We start from the raw sequence: 23,521 nt of genomic DNA on the forward strand, positions 1-23,521 counted from the left end.
GGCTCCAGCCGCTTCCAGGAGTGCCGCTCCCAGCTGGCGCTCACAGGGAGGGCACCAACACTCCTGCCTACCCCACCCCACACCCATCGCCTGAGCAGCATGCGCAGCCAGTCAAGGGGTGCACTGGCACTCTCAGGCAGTGCACATGCACCCCCCATGCCTCGCCAATGCACATGTGTAATGTGTGACACCATTAAGCCACACAAATTACATTGTCATCACATGTACATCATGACAATCATCATGTGTACAAGTGCCTTATGACTCTTTTCTCAGGTATCACTGATTTCACCATGGCCTCACTCAACACCATCAAATGCTGAATTCTGCCTGAACTTTTTTAAAGCGCAGAAGAAAGGAAAGAAAAAAGAAAACATCCTCTTCTCCCCTCTGAGCAGCTCAGTTACCCTGTGCGTGGCCTTGGTGCCAGAGACAACACAACAAAACAGATGGAGAAGGTAGGTTTCTTTCACCGTGCTGGTGCAGGAAGTATTAACTCTTCCTGCTAGTACATGCTAAAATGCAGAGCACTCCAAAAAACATTCCAACAGTGGGGCACAAATTCTTGAATAATAATGATCAATATTTAAAGCCCTTAAATGCATGCATCTTATTCCCTGATAAAGGAAAGATAGTACCACAGATCAAGAGGCAATTCAGAGAGGGGCTAGTGGCTCTCACAGGCAATGGCACTTTCTGTTTCCTGTCCCTAGTATAAAAGCAGTAGGGCTGAGGCTCACAGGGAAGTCATCCTAGGGGAAACCTTAGCCTGCTTCACTGACAAGCAGTGATACCTATAATCCTACCTATAATATGGAATGAACCTCACCTCAGGTTGATGCCAAGCTGTGAAATTAGGCACTTGATGCATGAGGCACTTGTTTTGTACCTCACTGATTTTTTTTCCATAATTGGATAGTCAGGCTTGCATCTTGAAAACGTAGAACGCTTCAATTGATAACATGGGGAAAAAATAGTGATCATTAGCAAAAAAGCATTTCAAAATCAGAAGTTCTCAAAAACCAAAACCTCTCTAACACATGCTTGCTTACCTCATTTATGCTGGCATGTCACACTTTTCCCATTCTTGTTTTATATGATATGAAATTATACTGTTTGAAGATCAAAAGCTGTTGGTCTGACTACTGTAGTGATATGCATTCATATTTCCTACTTCCCAGCAATACTTAAATTGAACAAAGACACTGTATCATGCAGAGTTAGAACCCGTGGACTTTATATATGCTGCAGAGGAAAACAGAGTAAAGATTAACTCAGAGGCTGCCTTCTCTGGCTCAGAAACTAAGATTCATCTCCCCTGAGCTCCACCCTTTCTAGTCAGGCAGGGGCAAGGGCGATTCCAGAGGGGGTGCAGTACTATACGTGTACCCCCTATCTCTGCCCCCAACCATACCACCAGAGCACTCGCAGCCAGGGACTGAAGTCTTGAAGAAGGTAAGCATTTCTTTCCCCTCCACGCTCAAAGGCATGCCCCCTTCTCTCTCCCTCCCCGCTGTCTGCTGCTGGGACAGCACTTGAGGGGTGAGCCTGTCCTCTCCAGCTGGGCTGCATGAGGGCTATGCTCAGGCCAGGCTGCCAACAGCAGTGAGCAGGTGCATTCCCCTTCCCTGCCTGCTCCCCCCAAGTATTCCCTGCCACACACGTGCTCTGGCCACTGTTGCAACCCTTGCGTTCTCAGCTGCTTCTCCTGCAGCACCTCCTGCCTGCCCCAGTGGGGTGGGGCAGGGAACAAGGGGTGCAGCCACCCCCTGCAGCACCGGCTGCTGTAACCACACCCCACTTTATAATCCTGGATCCATTTCTGGCCACAGGTGCATCTGCGTGAGTAAGTGAGCAGCCTGCTCTCATTTGCTGCTGTTTGCATAGCTGAGCTACAGCCATTTCCCTCCTATGCAATAGGAGCTCTGCCCTGCCACACAGGTAACTCCCAAGTAGTTACTTGCAGTCCCATAGCTCCTACCCCCTGGTTGCTTTCTCCCCTCCTAGCCTTTGCTCAGCTGCACCTTTCTTATGAATATAACAGGGTCTCTTACAATGGCACCTTATTTTTCCAGCACATGAGCTTAATTTTAATACTGGAGCCAACAGAACCACTCACATGTATTAGTTACCCATTTGTGTTTGCAGTTCTGTCTAAATGCACGGTTCATTTCAGTAATAAAAATTAAGTGCACTTTACTCAGGCTGAATAAAAGGAGTTCAAATTACTGGACAGACCTAAAATTCAAATTTGAGGATTTTTCGTGGGAATTGCTATAGGCCAGGGGTTGTCAACTGGGGGTACTTGGAAAGGGGCTAGGGGGTGCACATAGGTGGGCGGGCAGGGACGGAGAGTCGCCACCCAGCACCCTGTGCCACTGCCTCCCAGGAGCAGGGCCAGGGGGAGGGGAGGGCAGTGGCTCCCCTCTGCGGACTGCACAGGCGTTGCCCAACTGGCTAGATGTGGCTGAGAGCTCGCACACAGTGGCCACCACCACCATCCAACAACCCGTGCCACCATCGTGTGCAACCCACCCACTCCCCCCACCCCCAGAACCTGCTCTGTGTCCAGCCACTGCCAACCTCCCCACCCCCACACTCCATGTCCAGCAGCCTCCACCTCCTTCCCTCCTGCTCCACCAGAAGTGTACCCAGAAGGAATACAATCCTTAAAAAGGGTTGAAAACTCCTGCTATAAAGCCATTTGAAAATGGCTCTGTGAATCTGTAAAACTGAGTTCCAAAAGAATTGATGTACTTCTCTCTCAAAGTATGCAAGAGTAGTATAAGGCTCTACAATACACTACGGTATCTTGTTTCTGTTGCATTCCCCTGGAGCTTGGAAACAATCCACAAACATGGTGTGTGAATTTTATCATCACGGTAGTATGACATTAGTGCAGTTTTCAGGCTGACCTTGAGCATTACTGCACTGCATTTTGATGGCTATTGCAGCTGGTATCTGAATCAGGATAATAAAACTGAACAAAATCACAACCTTACCCAGGAAGAGAACACATCTTCCTGTAAGAAAATAGCAAAAGCTCCACCATTTATCCATTTAAGAACAAGCATGTGCCTATGATCTTGTACAAGTTGTCTTCCCTGTATTTATGGTGTTGACGAGGATAGCAGAATGTACAATATTAATTTTGGGTTTTTTCTTATGCCTTAGCAGCAGCATAGCAGTGGGTGGGCAAGTAGGCACCAGCCCCAGGTGCCACTCAGAGGGGTTACCAAAATGGCAGCTTCCTGGGGACCCCATGGCACTGCAGCAGCAGCCTCACACATGGGTGGATCTAGAATTTTGAAAAGGGGGTACAGATGGGGAGGTGCATCAACACATACAAAACTATACATTTTTCTCCAGTTAAAAAATGAACTAGAAGATTTACTAATATGCTAGGGGGCTAGGGCTGTTTTATGCAATTTAAGAGTGAAGCAAAAATAAATATGACTTCATTGTAATAAGTTAAAAACTATCTGCAGGGCTGTGAAATAGGAGCTTTAAGACCAGAACCAGCTAACAGGATTGCAGAACAAAGAATAGTGTGTGGGGTGGAACATCAAGACCATTAAAAAGAAGAGAGGTTCATTAACACCTGTGCAATGAAGAGTTTAGGAGGGATCAGGTGCATGATAATGAGCCAGGAAGCAACTCCCTCAGCACTGCCTGACTTGAAATGCTGCTGCCACTGTCAGGCAGTTGTTTTTATACTTTGGATGGACAAGGACTCAAAGCAGGGCAGTGTACCCCCCACTATCTACCCCTGGCCCCACACTGCAACTGTAACAGCAGCAGCCAGATACAGGGACTGAAAAATTCTCACTTGCATTAAGAATCAGAAAGAAAACAAATGCCAAGACTGTGACAGTACAGTATTCACCCCATAGTTTTCTTGGGTTCAGGCAATTCCCCAGAATACACCAGAGCTTGGTACAATATTTCACTACTCTCACCTCGTCCCCAGTAAATGGATATGTGAGCCACATTGTGGGGTTTATGCATGCACTCTGTAAACAGTTGACCGAAGAGAAATGTGCCGTGTCACAGTTCTGAGCCTCCTGTGCTGTGATAGATATGCAAAGGCATCTGGTCTAGGCATCCAGAGTCATAGCAGGGACTCTGCATTTATACTCCTGTGACTTTTCCTGACTCCAGGACACACGCATGCATGCACACACACATGCACGCATACTCAACCTCACTACCTTTCCCCTCCCAGAACTTAGCACTGAAGTGAATGCTAGAAATTTTGGATGGAACTGCACTCCTTCATGTCACAGTAAGAGCTCTGCCAACCTTCTCCGAGTAGTCTCTACCCCATCCAGCACAGCTGCATCCAACAGTGGGATGCACACAGACGAAGCCTGGAGTTCAAAGCTGTGGGACCCGATACAACACACACAGCAGCACATTCTCTTAGTCATTCCCACATCTAATTTCATAGCACCACTACTCCCAAGCCTTTCTTATTAGCCATTTTCAGTGTCAAAGAGCAAGACTGTTATAAAAGAAGCGTGTACATTAATGTAGTATGGTCTGATTTTCAGAAGTTTAAGATTAGCCATTTCCCCGCACATCTGGAAAGGCATGAGGCAGTAACTTTAATTCTGTTAGTAATATCGACAGGCAGTTAACAGACCTTGATGACAAATCTCTCCTATTAATCTAATCTGGCTATGGAAAATGAATCTGCCCAAGTGACTAGCCTGGTGCCCAGATGGGGGAAGACCTGAATTCAAGTCTCTGCTCCATTACCTCATGAACAGAGGTGGTTGCTCAGCTCTACATCAGCCAGACTGGACTTCCACTCCTCTTTCCTACTCCATCTAAATGCATCTCAGCCTTCCTTACTACCAGCAGCCACCCAGCACACAAAGTGGAGGTGCTCGGCTTACCATCTCAGTCCCATCCCATCTCTTCTACTAAAACCAGAGGGGAGTTCTCTGAAATCCCTTGCTGGAGTAAGAGTCTACTCCATTTCTTTCTGGCTGCAGCGGGGTGTCTGTGACTACTTCCACCTACCACAGCTTCTAAAGATAGTCATAGTGTCATCGTGCCTATCACTTCTCATGGTTGCTGGAAATAAGAGTAAGAGGGATTGACTGTATGGGTGGAATCCTGATCCAATTTATATCACTTTTCTGCAAGAATTTCAGTGGAGCCAGGGCAGCATCCATAGCTCTCTGAATCATACACAGTTCTTTAACTGGCTGATTTGAATGGTTTGCTTGCAGGATTGACCTCGAGTAACTTAAATTTTCACTGCCGTTCCAGACACTCTTCAGGAGACCTGCATAGAAAGCTCACATAGTTACTTCTGCATTTCCAAGAGGAAGGTATGAAAATACAATGGATTCCCACCCAGAAGGCAAAAAAAAATGGTAACTAGGGGAATAAAGAGCAGATTAACCAATAACTTGTTAAACAAATTATGCTTTCTTCATTAACCCAGCTCTAGTGGCTAATATAGTCCAAGTCCATTTCATGTATAAAATCAAACAGCAGCAAATATAGTTTGGCTCAGATCCCTGGATATGCTACCATAAAATACATACACAATCCATTCTGTGTCTTGGAATGACACCCCCTTAGTTTTATTCTCTAAAACGTTGTTACTTTAGTGAGCCTGTGTTTTGACCTGCATGCTAGAGAAGCATCAAAAGTCATCCCGTGCATTTCTCCACATAATCCTGGAAGCTTGCCCAACACCTGGTAAACTGCGGTGGTAATTCACCTCTGAAGATCGTAAGGAAAACATTTCTCTTGGTTAAAATGTAACTTCTAGCTTGCAGTTTTCCAAGTGACACCCGGATGGTATTTACTTTTTTAAAAGTGAATGCATTGTGTTTGAGAACATTAAGGTCAGGACATTTTAAAAGAAATTTCAACTTGCCTTCCACATACAAATGTTACACTATTTTACCATTGTATATCCTTCAGCATGTAAATACCAAGTGTCTTTTTATATGAACTATGGTTTGGTTTTCCTGATTACCTCAATTTTAAAATCTCAACTATGTTGTCATTTTACAACATTTCCTCATATTTGCTTTCCTTCATTGCTTTCACTTTAATGTTTGAAATAGAAGAACAGAGCTTTATATGGTCTCAAACACCAGAAAAAGATGCATAATGAACAAACGTAGGTTTTTGGATTCCACATTCATTTATGATTGTGTATTCATCTGGCTCGGGAGTGTTGGGTCCATGGGTTTTTTTTTAAATCATATTTTCCAATTCTAATATTTTTGCAGGAAAAAAAAATCTTCATTAAAATGATCAACGAAGATTGAGCACAAGAGTTTCAGATTTTGGTGCCCAAATTTAAGCACTAAAACCCACACCAAAAGAGGGAGCATATTTACAGAGAGATTGAACAGTGACGAAAATAATGTAAGCTAAAGCTGTACAGGCACAAAGCTAGACCACTAGCTAGTGTTTATGAGTGTAACCTCAAGAATATCAGTGGCCCCATGCTGATTGATACTAGGTGAGAATGTGACCAAGATCTGTAAAGTGTTAAGAGTTTTGTACACTAGACAAATACAATAAATATAAAAAAATTGAGCCTGGTCAAATCCAGCATCTCTGATTTGTTAAGGTAGCCTCTACAACTATGATCAGAGCCTCTGGATTTCTTCATTATGGAAGTAGAGAACAGGTGTCTTGCACCAGGCATTTCCAACTGGCAGGCCATAAGCAGCATGCAGCCTGTGATTGATTAAGTTGTGGGCCCTGGTCTCCTGCTCAGCTGCTATTTCCCCTATTGCAGTTGCAATCAGGGGCATCGGGCTCCTCCTCCCTCCACCAGCTGCCACTAAGTTACCTTGCTATTAATCTTCCCATTTTACACTCTCCTTAACTTGGTATAATTAGATCCTCTATTGGGAAGTGGTAACATGTAAATCAAATAAATAAATAATCCTTCCTCAGAGAGCTTACCCAATACTGTTTGTACAGGAGCTTGAGCTCCTTGTGGGGAAAGATGCACTGTCACGTACAAATTATGGATTAGAATCAGCACTGTACAAGTCAAGTGGCCTTTGGGCAATGAAGTGCAACAGATAAGTGAATAGGGACTGAACAAAACCAGACAAGGGGTAGGGCAATACAATGCACAAGTAACAAAGCTTCTATTACTCCTTAATCTACACAAGCAACGCACCATAGAAAACTGTGACTGAGAAGTCATCCACACCTTTAACGAGTAAACACAATGCAGAGGAGTGAATTACAGTAAAACTGGGTTCTCAAAATAAGACTCTTATTAAGAATCTCTCGTCTACAGTACTAGATATACAACTGGATACACAGCTCTTGAATCATCATGCTCAATGACTAGTCATCAGCAGCTCAGTGTCTAGCTGGGGGGAGGTATTTCATGGGGTTTGACAGGGGCCTGGTCTTGGTTAAGTATCTTCATTGATAAACTGGATCAGGACTGTCCAGTTTGAGTGGCAGGAAAAATAAAAATGTAATTTAAAATTTAATCTATTCTGAAACAAAAAAAAAAAGTTTCAGTTCCAAACATTTCTTCTGTGGAAATTTTCAAAATGGATGAGGATGATGAGAGTGTCACCACACACGTGTCAAAAGCATGAGGGCCAGAAAGTCAGCAACAGGTAGAATGGTCACTATCGAGAAGACCTGCACCCCAAGGAGTGTATGGGCATTCATAGATGATGTGGTCGGCTGTCTGAGTTTGAGCACCACAGCTGCAGCTAGCATTGCTGGAAAGGCCCCGAAAGCGCAAGCTCACCTTAAACTGTCCAATGCCCTTTCTGGGACAGTTAAAAGCTGTCCAGGTCCTGCAGGGCAGCTGCCAGCCTGAGGGGCAGAAGCTGGTGTTGGGGATGAAGTTCTTTAGCCACAGTTCTGTGCAGCATATTGCCTCCTCCACTGATGGGAAGTTCATGCTTTAGGTGACATGCCATCTGTACATTCAATGACCTTATTTGTCTGAGTAGAGAATAGGTTCTGAGACTTCAGGCAGTTTTCTGGCTTGCAGCTACTAGGCTGGAGTGCGACAAATGGTCTGCATCTTGGGCTTTGAGACCTAGGGGTAGGGTACCAGTTTGTCTCTGGATGTCTGGGAGCTGGCATAAGGCATCCGGCAATGGTTCTCATGACACTGTTAAGGCTGGAATCCACTAACTTAGTGTGCGCCCTCTGGCCCACACTGGTGCACAGTACTCAGCAGGAGCATATGCAAGTGCCAAAGCAGAGGTGAGAAGTGTTTGGAGGCTTGCACCACAGGTGGCAGCAGCAAGGTGACAGATAAGCTCCTCTGCTATTAACCTTATTTTCAGATGCTGGCGATAGATAAGGGCCCAGTCCAACTTAACTGCTAGGTAAGTGATGGTGTGACAATGTTCAAGTGTCTGGTTGCCAATCTTGACTTATTTCTTTCTTTGCTTGGCTGTTATTTAGGTAGAAAGCTGTTGCAACTGTGTTAATAAGGCTGAGTTGGAGACACTGTTTATAAATGTAGTCAGCAAGGGTGTTCATGTCTGATGTCAAAAATCGATTCAGTGGCTTCTTATTGCTTGCTTGATTTGGTGAGAGCTAGGTCATTGGCATAACCATTCTTCTTGGATTGGGTGTCAGGCAGGATGACAATGTACACAATGAAAAACAATGGAGAAAGTACCGAGCATATAATAATATTCATTATTATAGAAAGCTTAATTTTTTTATTAGAAAACAAAATAATTTTTTTTTTTTTTTTACATAAAATCTCTTGCCAGTTGCACTTCTTGGTTCTTATATGGCCCTTACAGTTAAATAAATATACTTGTATGGAATACACCAAAGTCAAATCATTTCATACAGAACATGGATATATTCAAAGATGCTAAAGATGCAAAGTGAAATGCTCAAGGAATACCAAAACAATCTCCACTCTGCTACCTCTTGTGTACACATTATCATAAATTAAAGTAACCTTAGAACATTCTTCCTGCAAACTCTTTCAGTGCACAGGAAGGATGAGGTAGGTCATATTTGTTCCTATTTCTCTGCACTCAACTCTGCAGAGAACCTTATGGACAACCTTATAGCATCAACGCCACTGGCCACATTTCACTCCACTTTCACTGACAGCTCCCATTTAGATGTCTCACAGTTGCACACATGGAAACATCACAACAATGGAAAATCCTCAGAGAAACACACAAACAGCTATAGATACAGTACAAGGGCAGAGTCCCTTTTGAAGAACATGGATGTTGGCCATTTTAGTGAATTTTGATTAGACTGTGTGACCTAAACACTACCTCTGCTTTATATCTGGTTCCAATGCAAACCAGAGGCAGTAATCCCATTAGCAAGGTACTTATTAAGAGCAGAAGCGCATCTTTTCCATTCCCTTAATGCTCAAAAGCAGCTAACACATTTTTGTGAATCCAAAATACTGAAAAGCCATGCAAAAGTAACCACTGCAAAGTTAAAATGGTAACAAAGGAAAAGGGTTTTCTGAGTGGGAATAAAAAAAAAAATCATCCTATGCAATTTATTAATACCTTTTATTTTGCACATAAGCTACCCTAATAATAATAACAACAACAACCACCACCACCACCACCTTCACGTACCACCAGTGGCATACAGCATGCTGTATGCGAAGTATACTAGGATCACTGCCACTTCCATCCTGGGAACAAAATAGGGTTTTGTTTTTTTGTTTCCTTTTTCTTTTTTTCTGCTCCATGATATTGACTAAGGTTGGACTGGTTTCTTTGTAACTTGTCCAGTCTATTATTTTCAGAGAAAGCAATACATTTTAACGTTATTTGTTATTGTGTATTATGATTGTCCCTCGGACCATGAATGTTTATTCAGCTGCACTCTGTATTTGAGCTACCTGTAGTTCTTCATCAGAGAGGTATGGTAAGTTCGTTCATGCATGATAAAAAGAAGGTGCTAGGTTTGACATCTGTAAGAGCATTATGTACCCAAGATTTCCAGAGAACAAAATGTAGTGGTTTATCATAAAAAGTTACCTTCAAGTTCTATGCACTACTGACAACAGCATGTGGTAAGCACACTGAACAAATTTTGTGGCGACACCAAGTTGTGGGGCGAGGTGGGCACGCTGGAGGGGAGGGACAGTATCCAGCTAGATCTAAACAGATTACAGAGGTGGGCAGATGAGAATAGGATGCAGTTCAATGCAGACAAGCGCAAGGATGCTGCATTTAGGGAGAAGGAACCAGCAACACACCTATAGGCTGGGGAACACCCTTCTTGTCAACACAGCAGCAGAAAGGGATCTTGGAGTCACTGTTGACTCCAGGATGAACATGAGCTGCCAATGCGAGGAAGCGGTCAGTAAGGCTAACTGCACCTTGTGATGCATCTGTAGATGCACGACAAGCAGGTCCAGGGAGGTGATCCTTCCCCTCTATGCAACACTGGTCAGGCCACAGCTGGAGTACTGCATCCAGTTCTGGGCGCCGCACTTCAAGAGGGATGTGGCTAGCATTGAGAGGGTCCAGAGGAGGGCAACTTGCATGGTCAAGGGGCAGCGGGGCAGGCCCTATGAAGAGAGGCTAAAGGGCCTGAACCTGTTTAGCCTTCACAAGAGAAGGCTGAGAGGGGATCTGGTGGCCATTTACTAAAGCAGGAATTGAGGGAGGCTCTGTTCCCCTGGGCACTACTAGGGCTTACTAGGAATAACGGCCACAAATTGTTAGAGGGAGGGTTCAGGCTGACCATCAGGAGACATTACTTTACAGCTAGGGCTGCCAGGCTCTGGAATGGGCTCCCAAGTGAGGTGGTGCTCTCTCCTACCTTGGGGGTCTTCAGGAGGAGGCTGGACAAATATGACTCTGGCACCCATTCCTGCCCGAGGCAGGGGGTCAGACCTGATGATCTGTTTAGGTCCCTTCCGACCCTAAGCACTATGAAACTGAAACTAACTCATTTCAGATGATTCAGAGAATAAAAGTTTACAAGGTAAACTAAAAATACCTGTCTTTAACTCCCTTCATACCCATTTCCTAACCATGCTGTTCTTCAGTTCTCTCCTCCCAATAAGGCAGTCTCAAATACATTCACCAAAATAAAATTCCAGCAAAATATGTTGCTTGATCAGGAGTACATGGACACACAGACGCTATCACACACATGCATTCTATGCCTAAATGGTTATAAATTAGTCTAGAAATGTGGGAGACCTACTTTCCAGTCCCTGCTTAGCCCAATTCAGTGATCTAAAATGAAACACTACTCTGAAATAAGGCTGAACGGGGGAATTTCCCCCTAAAGCTTCCATACCCCAGGCCAGTTGCTCTAGCGTATCCATCAGGCTACAGCCATATTTTTGTTGTTTCAGTCACTTCAGATTTGTGGCAGTTAGATTAAAAACCACCCTTCCTCTCCTTTCTTTGCAGTGGAAGTATATATTTTGCAAGATTTTCTGCAAGCTTCGTTTCCACAAACCATAAAGATAAAATGCTCAAGAACCAGACAAAATGGTTGCAACAGGTAGTAAGTAGGTGTCTATGTATCTGTTTCCAGAGACTCCTGACGGAAAATAGTGAGTTGTGTACAAACTACAGCTGTAGATACTGTAACTTAACTGGAGTTTACCGTTTCACAGAGATGCAACTAAGAAAATGATATGGTAACTAGAGGAAGAAAGAACAGGTTAACTAACAGTTTGGGTAGATTTGTTTGCAATATTTATTTTTACGTCACTTATCCTTTTATCTTTCACTTGGCTCTTGCCAAGTTAATATGCTCCAAATACATTTAATGTGTAAAAAGTCTAACGAACAGCAGCAAACAGCTTTGCACTGGTCTACCCAGTACCCCATGCATACCCTGTTTGAGGATACTGACCCATGTACCTTCAGTTCTCTAGGTCTTAGAGTAGCATTTGTTTTACTTATATCCTTTAGTTTTACTTTTTGAAAAAAGAAGAACTGCTAAGTCTGAGCTTGATCCTACTCAATGGCTTCAGCATTCAAAGGGTCAACATGTGAAAAGAAAAATGGGAGTGTTAGAAAGTAGAGGGTATATATTACTTCAAGAGGACCAGATAGCCTCTCCACACAGCTTCATTTCTGCAAGCCATAAAGGTAAGATTTTCTTTAAGTTTAAACTTAAACTTATGGTATGTGTGGGTGTGTGTTGTTTATTTAATTTTAATGTCACTCAGCCTATGTTCAGTTAAAAAAGATTCATTTACAATGTCTGAGATCCTTACAGCAATAACAGTTGACATGATATTGCCTGTCCAGACTTCCACCCTCTTTCCCTGTATATACAGCATTCACAAGCAAATACAAATAAAAGGTCCAAACTGTACTTAATAATAAACCTGGAGCAAGCCAAGCAAAATCCATGCTGTTGCTCCAGATTTACACACCTGGAACTAATCAATATTTTCCTTGTACCTTGAAAGTTGGCCTTTTCCTTGATTTAGAAAAGGACAATATAGAAGCCACTATATTTCGCAGTAAAAAATTTAATTTATTCCAGATTAAAGTAAAAAAAAAATAAATTTCTATTTCAAAGAAACAGCAGACTGCCCATCAGTCATTCTACTTTGAAGTATCTGCAACTCTTGCTTGCTGAAAAAGAAATACAAAAACATGAACATACAAAGAATTAGATATATGCTAACAATTAATTGGATTACTAGTGATTGTGGAGTTCATGGGCATAAAAGATGAAATCTCATCTACTCACAATGAAAAAAGCACTGTCATTTCAATCTACATCACTGAAATACAAATATTTAAAAATATACTAAACAACTATTTCCAGTCCCTTGACTTAATCTTAGTTTTCAGTGCATCAGATGTACCTGTTATTTTGTAGAAGCATGCGATTAAAATTTGTACTGTATGCCTTTATTACGTAGTTACACTACTTCTGCTCTTTTTTCCTAGAATACTCTGATTTCACAATGGGCTCCATCAGTGCAGCAAATTCTGACTTTTGTTTCGATTTATTCCGAGTATTGAAACCCAGCCATACAAATGCAAATATCCTCTACTCCCCACTGAACATCTTGTCAGCATTGGCCATGGTCTACTTGGGTGCAAAAGGAAACACTGCATCGCAGATGGAAAAAGTAAGCCTGACTTAAATTGTTTGACATACCTGATTTAGATTTCAGATCTATGACAGAGCAACTGCTTACCCATTCCTATCTATGGATATCACACACCTCAAAGATGGACTACAGTGACAGAAATTAGAGTTCTATTCAGATTCATGTCACTCTGAAGGGCTTTCCAAGGTTTTGGTTGTACATATTATAGAAGTGGGTCAGTAATATAGTTGGGTAGTTAGGCAAAGCACACAAGGGGGCTAGGATCAAGTCCATTTCTAGACTGAAAATAGTCTCCCAGAGAAACGGGATCATATGTACAAATTTTAAAGTGATCACCTGGAGAACAGAACTAATTTTAAGCTCAGCTGGAACTTTTGAACTCTTTCATTACTCAGACTTCAGCCCTGCAATAAGATCCCAGAAAGCAGAAAAGATGCCATGAATAGATCTCACCTGACTTTGATTTTTAAGGGCATGGGTCAAACCTCATGAAATTGGGACCAGGAAAAAATGGCAGCGGGTGTGGAAAATCTGATTAAGATGCACAGGAAGAATAAAGAGTCATTAACCCTGATTCTACTGACTTAATTGCAAACAGAAGTAGGAGCTTATTGTAGGAACCCAAAGCATTGCTTACTGAGTATATTACAAGGTGATGAAAAGTCTCTGCAATACAATTTATCTAGCCCATTTTCTTAAATGTTATTACATGATTTTTAGAAAATCTCTTTTGCTGACATGTCAAATGTAAAACACAGCTACATTATTTTCCTGCACTTAATTTACAAATTATATTTTTAATGGCAGGTACTTCATTTTGATGAAGTTACAGGACTCAAAAGCCGTTTAGTAAAAAAGGTAAGACATGTCCTCTCCCTTCTTTTGTGAAATGGTCTCATCAGATCATAAAGCAGACCTAGCTTGAATATGCTTCTAAAAGGTTTATATCCATGGCAGCAGGTGAAACTCATCTCACACCCTGGTCCAGATCCAGACTAAAAGACTCCTGTGGGCTGGATCTGGATACAGCAGTGGGGAAAAGTGGCGGCAGCTACATGAGGCATGAACTGAGGCAGAAGTTAATGCAGATGTGGCTCACTCCCCACCAACCACTGACACACACACACACACACACACACACACACACACACGGGCTCCTTGCTTTGGATTTAGGCAGCTGTCCCTGTCACTACATACCTGGCCCGTCTACCAGCCCCCATGGGCCACATGACCCCTCTGCAACCACAGCATTAGATTAGATGATCTGAACCAAACAGATGTAGAAAAGAACCACAGCTTTGACTTGAGAATCAAGGCAGGTAGCTGAACATGCAGAAATTCAAAGGATGGGAGAGAGGATATGCCCTGGGAAATTAAATAAAGTTGAAGCCATTTGAATGCTTGGGCAAAAAAGCAGTGATAAAAGAGGGACCAGTCTGCCTGTAACTCACAAATCACAGTTGTTGCACACAAGTCAACAGTTATCCAAGAGGGTGTCATAGGAACCAACACAGAAATATCAATTAAAAGAAAAATGATTTGACGAACAGATCATGCTTTTGGGAGCTTTGCTTTTAAAGCGTGATCTTCATTCCACAGACCCAGTAGTAACACCATAGTAATTACACAAGCTGCTTTTCTGAGCAGAAACAACTTCCAATTTCCATTTCACAGGGGATATCACATCCATGAAGGTGAGAGATGGATCCATAATTTATGATATGCTCAATACTGAAGCATGTATTATAGCAGAATCCATTGTATTAAAAATATGATCACCATTATTGCAGAATGTTCATATGCTAATTTATAGTTACGCAGTGTATTGAGCACCAATAAGTTTTTGTTATGCAAATCTCTCAGAAGCAAGCCAGAAGTCCAAGTCAGCCATATTACCCATATTTCATAGATAATTCTCTATCAAAAATAATTCAACACAAACCCTATCTTACCTTATCTTTGCCTCCAACAACTCAGTGTGGTGACCCTGAAGACATCCATTTCAAGTTTAAACAACTTCTCTCAGAAATTAATGCACCCAATGCTAATTATACTCTCAGAATTGCCAACAGACTGTATGCCGACAAAACGTATTCAATCCTTCCGGTGAGTTTCAGCAGATTCTGACTTAAGTGTTATTCCCTGGTGAGCTAAGTGGGATCTCACAATTTATGAATGCTGCAAAGGATCTGAGATCTATTCAACATATTTTTCAGTTTAAAGCCCCATGATTTTGTTTTTTGGTCCGAGCCTTAACTATTCCAGGGCCTAAAGGGGTATCTTGTCAAAAAGTTTGGTCAATGCACAATAATAATACAAAAGCCAACACAGGATACTCAATAGAGTGGCTGCAGATGTGAAGAAACATTTTTCACAAAATGCAGGTCCATAGAAAACAAAACGCTTTTCTGCACAAAAAGGTCAATGTCAAACACATTTCTTGACTCAAAAAAGGTTGCAAAACAAATGTTTGAACTTGTTAAACATTTCACTTCGACATTTTCAAAATAAAAAAGAGTCAAGCTTTCAAGATGTAGGCATTTTGTCTTTGTGGCAGAAAAGGATTTCGAAGTCTTAAAGTTTTCACATTCTATGAAATATATTTTCTGCCCAGCCCTATAATGATTAGTGAGGACCTACTGAATTCATGGCAGAAGTGGGCTGCACGGCAGTTCCTTTAATCTTATAGGTTCTCCTGCACATACCCCTCCCCATTGCTGATTGGCTGAGGGGCTCTGGTGGCCCTGTTGCTTTTTGTTGACAAACCGGGAGGCAAAAATGGAGTCATATTTAAAACTGCAGTTTTTGCCTCCTTGCCAATCAGCAGCGAGTGGCAGAGCCCATCTGCCAGTCCATAGATTCATAGATGTTGGGGTCGGAAGGGACCTCAATAGATCATCGAGTCCGACCCCCTGCATAGGCAGGAAAGAGGGCTGGGGCTAGATGACCCCAGCTAGATGCCTATCTAACCTCCTCTTGAAGGCCGCCAGGGTAGGGAAGAGCACCACCTCCCTTGGGAGCCCATAGGGGGTAAGGGGGAGCATGCAGGGGAACCTGCAAAATTAAAGGAGCTGCTGCATAGCCGACTTCTGCTGTGAATTCGGTAAGTCCCTTATAATAAGTTTAATCAGGAAAAGAACAGAGAATATGACTAACTGGTTTAATTCTAAGGACCCCTCTAAACATTCAGGTAAAGGCATGATGGCATCTAATGAGCAATCCACACAATCATGTCTCCTGCTATGTCACATGTGCATGGCACGAGGAGCGATTGTGAGATTGTGCATTAGATCCCATTGTGACTTATTGCCAGTGCAGGGGGAGCCCGATCCTGGGCTCCCCCTGCACTAACAAGATTGCAGCTGCCACTATCTCCCAGCCTTAGAGGAGTGCAAGATTAAGGGACCCAGAGTTGGCAGCTTCTGGGGCCAAGTCCTCTCAATTGCAGGACTCCCAACCCCGGCTGGGCATGATGCACCTGTGCAGCTGCAGAAAAATGTTTCTTCTTCCAGCCCCAAGGGAGATCCTGCTATACATGCAAATTAAAACTCAAAGGCAACCAGCTATAAAGTTAGTGCACTGTTTGAAGTCTACCTTTATAGCTGGTTGGAGCTTTTTATGGTGTGACAGGTACTTTGCATGTGTAGGTGGACTCAAGATAACTGCACAATTAATCAGTTAATTGTGCAATAACTGTAACATGTAGAGGGGGCCTAAGAGTCAGTGGCTCTTTGATCACATTATATTCATTTTAGAGTTGGAATTTATTTTGAGAACCTGCTTAACTTGATGACTGTGGCCTCTTTACAGCAATACTTGCAATGTACAAAAAGAATGTACCAAGCATGCCTGGAAAGTGTTAACTTTAAAACTGCTGCAGAAGAAACCAGAATAATAATTAACTCTTGGGTGGAAAACAAGACAAATGGTAAGGACAGGACAAGTGTTGGCAGGTAGTTTTTTAAACCATAATTAACTAGGAACCTCAGGAAACTGGAAATTTAGGAAGAGAAAAAAAGTTCTCTTTTTATTCAGTGCCTTGCCTGTGTTCATTGCTACTATATGTAATAGAAATATTTCAGGGATAAGAGTGATATCCAATGAAATGACTCTGTACAATATAATCATCATCTCTTTCCATCTTATTCTTGAACTGTATGATGGGTTATATGGGTTTCAGATTAAATAAGCCCTCAAATAAAAGAAAGAGTCAGTAGATTCAGTGTCAGTCATTGAAGTGAAAGGTTATAAACAGAAAAAATGCTGAACTTCATTCAGCAACCATCAGAATTAGACAATTTACCATCTTGTCTCCGTTAAAGGTCTGATCAAGGATTTGTTTGGGCCGGGTTCTATTGGTGCCTCCACTGCAATGATCTTGGTTAATGCCATTTACTTCAAAGGAAACTGGAGCAACAAATTTGAGGAAAAACACACCGAAGAAATGCCTTTTACAATAAACCAGGTAGGGTACATAAGCTCACCTCTTACTCTCAAATGACTATATAAACTGTATAAAAACATAAAATAGTAGTGCCCCAACCTTATTGCCAGACATGCAAGATGAAAGACGTGCAGTCCGTCTGCCAACCAGAACCAGCTGATGGGCCTGATCTTGCACACAGATCCCAATCTGGCCATATGGGTGGTGAGGGGGTGGGAAGAGGGGTGCTGGCTTGACCCCAATCTGGTTGCTGTGCACAACTTGGTATTTTCATTGCAATGGAGAGATGACAGTATTAATTGCCACTGCTCCCCTGCTGCCAAAGTTTCCCCACACATGGGGAGCCCCACAGGCCAAATGTCATGGCTCTGCAGTCTGGATTAGGCCCACGGATCAGGGGTGGAGCACCTCTGATATAAAATCTCTCTCTAATTTTACTTCTTTGTTTACATTGTCATATGTTTCTCAATGCATTGCAGTAATCAAAGGAAACCTGCCTATGAACTGCTTTCTTAACACAATTTCTGGGCAATATAAATATAAACCTGTTCTTGGAGGGAGTCAAGTTTTAAGCCAATGAATAAGCCAGTGTACTTAAAATAAGTGCTCATAAAACATTATGTTCTCTCATGTTCATCTTTCAGCAAGAAACTAAACCTGTGCAAATGATGCATCAGATTGGCTTCTTTAAAATAGCCTCCATAGAGTCAGAGAAGATCCAGATCCTGGAGCTTCCATATGCTAATGGAGAAATGAGCATGATCATATTGCTACCTAATGACATTTCTGACCTAGACCAGGTAAAACTTAATTCAGCTCTAGAAATGGACTCAAGAGAGTCAAGAAGAACATCTGATTTATTTGCTTTAGTCCCTTTCCTAATCCAGATACCACAAAACATTTGACCAGTTAGAGATATGGACACTTTCAATGCAATAACCATCACAAGTACAGTGGTCTCCTGTTGATTAGCAATTGTTTATGCATAATAGCAGGCATTAGAAGGACCTGTTCTACCAGGAAAAAAAGTGTTAGCCAGGAACAAAGTTTTTCTTAACAAACCAATCATCATCCTGAGGGCTTGTATTTCAAGGATCTAATTTTATATAACACCACGTAATGACGTACACTAACAGTAGCTGAAAAGCCTATGTCAGCCTTCCAGTTCAATATTACTTTTTAAAGGCATATTAATTAAAAGGCATGTTTTAGGATGTGCAGTGCTTGTGTTTCATTTGTTTAATGAATGAAAATGAAAGTACAATTGAACAGTCTAAGTTGCATAGAAAGAAGGAGACTAGACACATGAGGAAAAAGCAAAGGATAAACAAATATCAGGAGGATGAACAGCAAAGAAACAGATAGTATCGATATTAATGAAGAAAGACAGGTAGACAATAACTGTTGGTGAAAGGATTTTACTTCAGCTGGCTAAAGAATCAGGTCAATTAGTAAGGAACCAACTGAAATCTGTACACTAACATAAGCAGCCAAGGCATCAAAAAAATAAAAAAGAGGAACTTGAACTACTGGTACAGAATGTGACACTGGATATTACAGGGTTAACATGCACGCAACAGAAGTCATAAATGTAATATAGGTACTGAAGTGTGCGCTACTCAAGAAAGACTTAGAGGGAGGAAATCTGGTGAAGTAGCTTTATACACTCATGGCATGATGGCTAAAAACAGTTTGGGTCAAAAAAAAAAAAAAAAATCACTGGTTAGAAGGATACTGAGAGTATACTGGGGTAGTACTGGGAGTGCCTGCTATAGACCCCTAGGGTCAGGTTTCAAAAGGAGAGAAATCTCCATTGTCGTTAGAGATAAATACTACTGGGGACTGTGTCATTATGGGAGATCCAAAGCCACTGAACCAGTTGGAAGTGATGCTGTAGTAGCATGGGTGGATCCAGAGGCAGGGGTGCAATGGCACAGTCGCATCCCTCTTTTGGGCCACATTGTGGGAACATCAGCTGGGGACTATAAATCCATGAAGCAGGTAGAAATCCCCTCCTTCACTCTCAGCACCCCTTCCTTACTGTTCCTTGCCTTCTCCGTTGCGGTTGCAGGGAGCAGCCACATGGAAGCTGGGCTGTGAGGGGCATGGCAGCGGTGGGCAAGAGAGGGGCTTGTGGGGTAAAAGTGCTGATGAGAGAATGGAGAAGAAGGGAGGAGCAGAGTTGCTGAGCAGAAACTGGGGACTAATTCACTGATTCATGTAGGCATCTCTCACCCTCCATACTCAGTGACATCTCTCCTTCCCTCTCTTCCCCTCCCATTCCCCCTGGTATGGCCAGCACCCTGGAGGGGTGGGGGATTATGGGGCAGGTACCATGGCAGTATTGGTCATTGCTCCTGCATCCCCCTTTTTTTAAATCCTGGTCTGCCTATATGAGATTGTATTTTGTTAAAGTGTGATCAGCTCTTCATAATCACCCACTGAATAATCATGAGTTAATTCAGTTTAAAACTGAACATAAGGAGGAACAAACGTAGTTCTGTCATGAAGGTTTATCATTTCAAAAGGCAATAGATAAAGCTTAGGGAATAATTCACCAACATCAATTGGATGGAGGAGCTCAGAGACTAGATTGCAGGGGAGGCTTGAATGCCTTATGTAAAAGGGGCAAAATCCTAACCAAAACTTATATCCCAAACAAAGATAGGATGCTGGGGTTGAAGAAGGAGAAGGGGAAAAGTAAAATAAAATAAAACAAAACACTGCTAGGAAAGGTTGCTAGGCCTAACTGGCTGAATAACCATTTAAAAAGGATATTAGGATTAAGCAGGAAGCCTATAAATAGGAACCTATTTAATTCCTGGTTTCCTGGAAACAACAAAATCCAGGATTGTCCATGAAATCCATGGCATCAACAAAAAATCTTAATAAAAATAAAATCCTGGCAGTCTCATTGCCAGCAGGGGAAGGCACTGGCTGGCAGGGCAGCATGAAATGCAGCAGACAAAATGGCTGCTGCCCCTTCATCTCTCCTCCCCTGCTGGGGTCTCTTCACCAATCAGCATTGAGGGGCATGTCCACACAAAGGACAAACAGCAACTAAGATGGTGGCAGCCCCATCCTCCCTCCTCCCCCCCAGCGTCTCCTCGCCAATCAGTGCCGAGGGGCGGGGCTGCTGCAAAATGACTGCAAATGAGAACTTTACACTGTGATCAACTGGTGAAAGTTGGTGAGTTCCCTCACCCCCATTTAGGTAGAACCCCTACCTTTAAGGAAAGCAAAAAGAACTGACCAGCAAAGCAAACTACTTCTTAAAAACCAGGGAGAAAGTGAGCATGGACAAAAGTCACACTGAAAAACATTTCTTTTGCAAAAGTCTAAAGCTAATAGAAAGGTCTTTGATTGTATAAATAAATAAATAGAAGAAGCATGTCTGCCCTGTGGTGAGGTTGGAATAGAGATGAAAAATAACCTAGGTATAAGGATGAGGACATAAGTAGCCTTGAGAAACTTGGGGTTAACCAAGCAGCTGAGCTTGCAGGGAATCCAGATCAGAGGCTGAGGCTGCCCCAAAGGGGTCAGAACCAGGGAGTTGGAGTCATATTCCTGATCTGAGCCAATACCCATGTCTATAGTAAGGTCAGGCTGAAGATCAGGAGCCAAAGAGTTCAGATGCATGACAGGATAAGTAGGAGCAAGGTACTGGGGTCCAGAGCTGGTGCAAGTCAAGCTGCTGCAGGGTGCGAGGCATTGAGCAGCCAGAGGTCAAATGAAGGGTCTGAGCTTATATACTCTGTCTAGCTGGCTCTGCAACTAGTCAGCTCAGTGCTTGCAGCGGGTGATGCTCTGGAGGCAGGTGGACCTGTTGAGAGGGCAGATAGTACCTTCCAATTCTAGGCATAATGCTAAAACAAAATGACTGTTTTGCATGGATGTTCAATATGGATGATGGCACAAACATGGGGGAAAATGAGGACTGAAAATGAGGAATGAGGATATGGAAACGGACATGACCACATCAGGGATGGAACTTAAATTCAATGAGCTTAATGTGTTCATAGACTAGACAAACCGGCTAATCCATGTCCCAGCATTGTGAAATCACAGATGTCGTAAAAATCTCAGCTACTGGATATTGTATTTGGGAGGCAATAAAACGTGACTGAAAAATAGTGTAAGAGCGATGTTGTAGCCACAATGCTCCAGAAATTATTTGAGGGGCAAAGATTTCTTAAAGTGATATCTTTTGTTGGACCAACTATGTCATTGGGATAAAGTTAGACAAGCTTTTGAATGCAAGACATTCTTCCTCAGTTGAAGAAGTAACCTATGCTACATGCATCTCCTGAGGATGAATGTCTTGCATTCAAAATCTTGTCCAACTTTATCCCAGCTATGTAGTTAGTTCAATAAAAGATATCACCCTAAGAAATCTTTGTGCATCACGGAAAAATAGAAACTGTACTACCTGAATTTAAAAGAGATTGAAAGGAATTATGTCGGCACCTACAGGCATGTTAGTCCAACCTCAAATCAAGACTCAGAATAAGTTTTTGAAAGGAAAGAAAAGTTAAAATTTTAAAATGGAAATAAAGGAGATAAATGAAGCAGGGGTTTACTAAAGTATATTGTGCCAAACATTTGATAAGCTATACACAGTTTTACAAATAAAAGAAAATGCAATAAAGCCAGTCTATCTGGAATTAAATAAGGCATTTTATATGATATAGATTAACTCAAGAAGACAGAGACTAATTGAAGACTGCCAAGGTGGACAAGAAACTGGCAAAAAGATGAGAAAAAGATAGTGGAGAAATGGGAAGTATCAAGCTAGAGGGAGGCTGGTAGGAAAGCTCCCCATGGAATCATTTGGGACAGATCTTAAATATTTTCCTTAATGATGCTGACAACAAAAAAAGTGGAAATGACACAAAGTTGGAAAGCATCAGAGGAGGAATGGGATGACTTTGAAGACTAATGGAATTAAAAGGGAATGATATTTAATAGTATGAAGTGAAAGGTCAAAGCACTGGAGACTAAAACCAAGAATTTCTTCTGCAAGTAGAAGCACAATATAACATAGTACGAGTCATCTGTGCTAATAGGGGCCTGGAATTGATGACTAAAGCTGTGCCTTCCAGTCCTACATTCCTAGGAAAAGTCAGTGTTAGGCAAGTACTTCTGTGTGGCAGCTTTTGACAGCAATTTCCTGTGAAAACTTTCCAGCTCTTAAACAAGTGAACCCATAGAATGCACAAAATATGAGGATCATGACTACAAGTTTTAGTTTAACACAAAGAAAAGACAAGACCGTTTATTTATTTCTGCATGACCATGTGGAGGGGTGACTTCTAATTCCAGCTTTCTGATCCTACTATTTTGTTTACAGCTTGAAAATACAATCAACTCTGACAAATTAACATCCTGGATGAGTTCCACTAACATGGAAGAGAGAAAAGTGGAAGTGCATCTCCCGCAAATGAAATTTGTAGAACAATATAGTCTCGCATCTGTGTTAAGCTCTTTGGGCATGACTGACCTCTTTACCCAGTTAGCTGATCTCTCTGGTATCTCTAAAGGTAGGAACCTAAAAGTGTCAGAGGTCATCCATAAGTCATACGTGGAGGTTAATGAAGAAGGTACTGAGGCAGCAGCCTCCACTGGAGTAACTGGTGAGGTAACATCTTTGGTACCTCTTATAGAGTTCAAGGCTAACCACCCTTTCCTCTTCTTTATCCGCCACAAGAAAACCAATCTCATTCTCTTCTATGGTAGATTCTCCGCCCCTTAATAAAGCAGGAATTATTTAATACAATCTGATCACAGGGCATCAACAGATTGCTCTTCATAATGAAATTACTGCCAATTAGAAATATGGCATTTTTGTTCTATTTTTCTTTTGATCACAATAATTGTACTTTGCTCTGTTTTATCAATGGCAATGACAGAACCTAGGTGTACCAGATTTTGATCTACAGTGATTTTGATCCCCTCTATAAACTGCAGCATTTGTCTTTATTTTATTAGGAATCTTACTGGAGTAT

At 42.2% G+C, this 23,521-nt stretch overlaps 2 protein-coding genes across 9 annotated transcripts in view; one reads left to right on the top strand and one right to left on the bottom strand.

Moving 5' to 3' along the window:
• The window catches only part of LOC102379139 (serpin B11-like), a gene marked incomplete at its 3' end in the record, with an annotated part of 21,254 nt that extends 20,086 nt beyond the window's left edge, over positions 1-1,168 (bottom strand). The window contains exon 1 of the mRNA XM_006033312.2: positions 1,053-1,168. The remainder of the gene's footprint in view (positions 1-1,052) is intronic.
• Positions 1,169-1,327: 159 nt separating this feature from the next.
• Positions 1,328-23,521, top strand: LOC102378157 (ovalbumin-like). Of its 8 annotated transcripts, none has more exons than XM_025215080.1 (11): positions 1,340-1,455; positions 5,281-5,387; positions 11,400-11,545; positions 11,910-12,089; positions 12,906-13,090; positions 13,880-13,930; positions 15,050-15,178; positions 16,883-17,000; positions 17,395-17,537; positions 18,161-18,316; positions 22,867-23,521. In XM_025215080.1, exons 2-11 carry the CDS (start codon positions 5,356-5,358, stop codon positions 23,266-23,268), a joined length of 1,542 nt encoding a protein of 513 aa, XP_025070865.1. In that variant the 5' UTR covers positions 1,340-1,455; positions 5,281-5,355; the 3' UTR covers positions 23,269-23,521. The 8 variants fall into 8 exon arrangements, with proteins under 8 accessions (XP_025070868.1, XP_025070872.1, XP_025070865.1 ...); XM_025215081.1 differs by having other exon boundaries at positions 11,400-11,500; positions 22,867-23,519; XM_025215082.1 differs by having other exon boundaries at positions 5,281-5,342; positions 22,867-23,516.

This window comes from Alligator sinensis, unplaced genomic scaffold (genome assembly GCF_000455745.1).
Source record: "Alligator sinensis unplaced genomic scaffold, ASM45574v1 scaffold1222_1, whole genome shotgun sequence".
NCBI classification, from domain to species: Eukaryota; Metazoa; Chordata; order Crocodylia; family Alligatoridae; genus Alligator; species Alligator sinensis.

Bases quoted from the DNA above. Each gene is read 5' to 3' on its own strand.
- LOC102378157 (XM_025215080.1), top strand. From the start codon at position 5,356: ATGGATTCCCACCCAGAAGGCAAAAAAAAATG. The intron at 11,546-11,909 runs GTGAGTTGTGTA...TATATCCTTTAG, and splicing joins GAGACTCCTGACGGAAAATA to TTTTACTTTTTGAAAAAAGA. The intron at 17,001-17,394 runs GTAAGGACAGGA...TCTCCGTTAAAG, and splicing joins GGTGGAAAACAAGACAAATG to GTCTGATCAAGGATTTGTTT.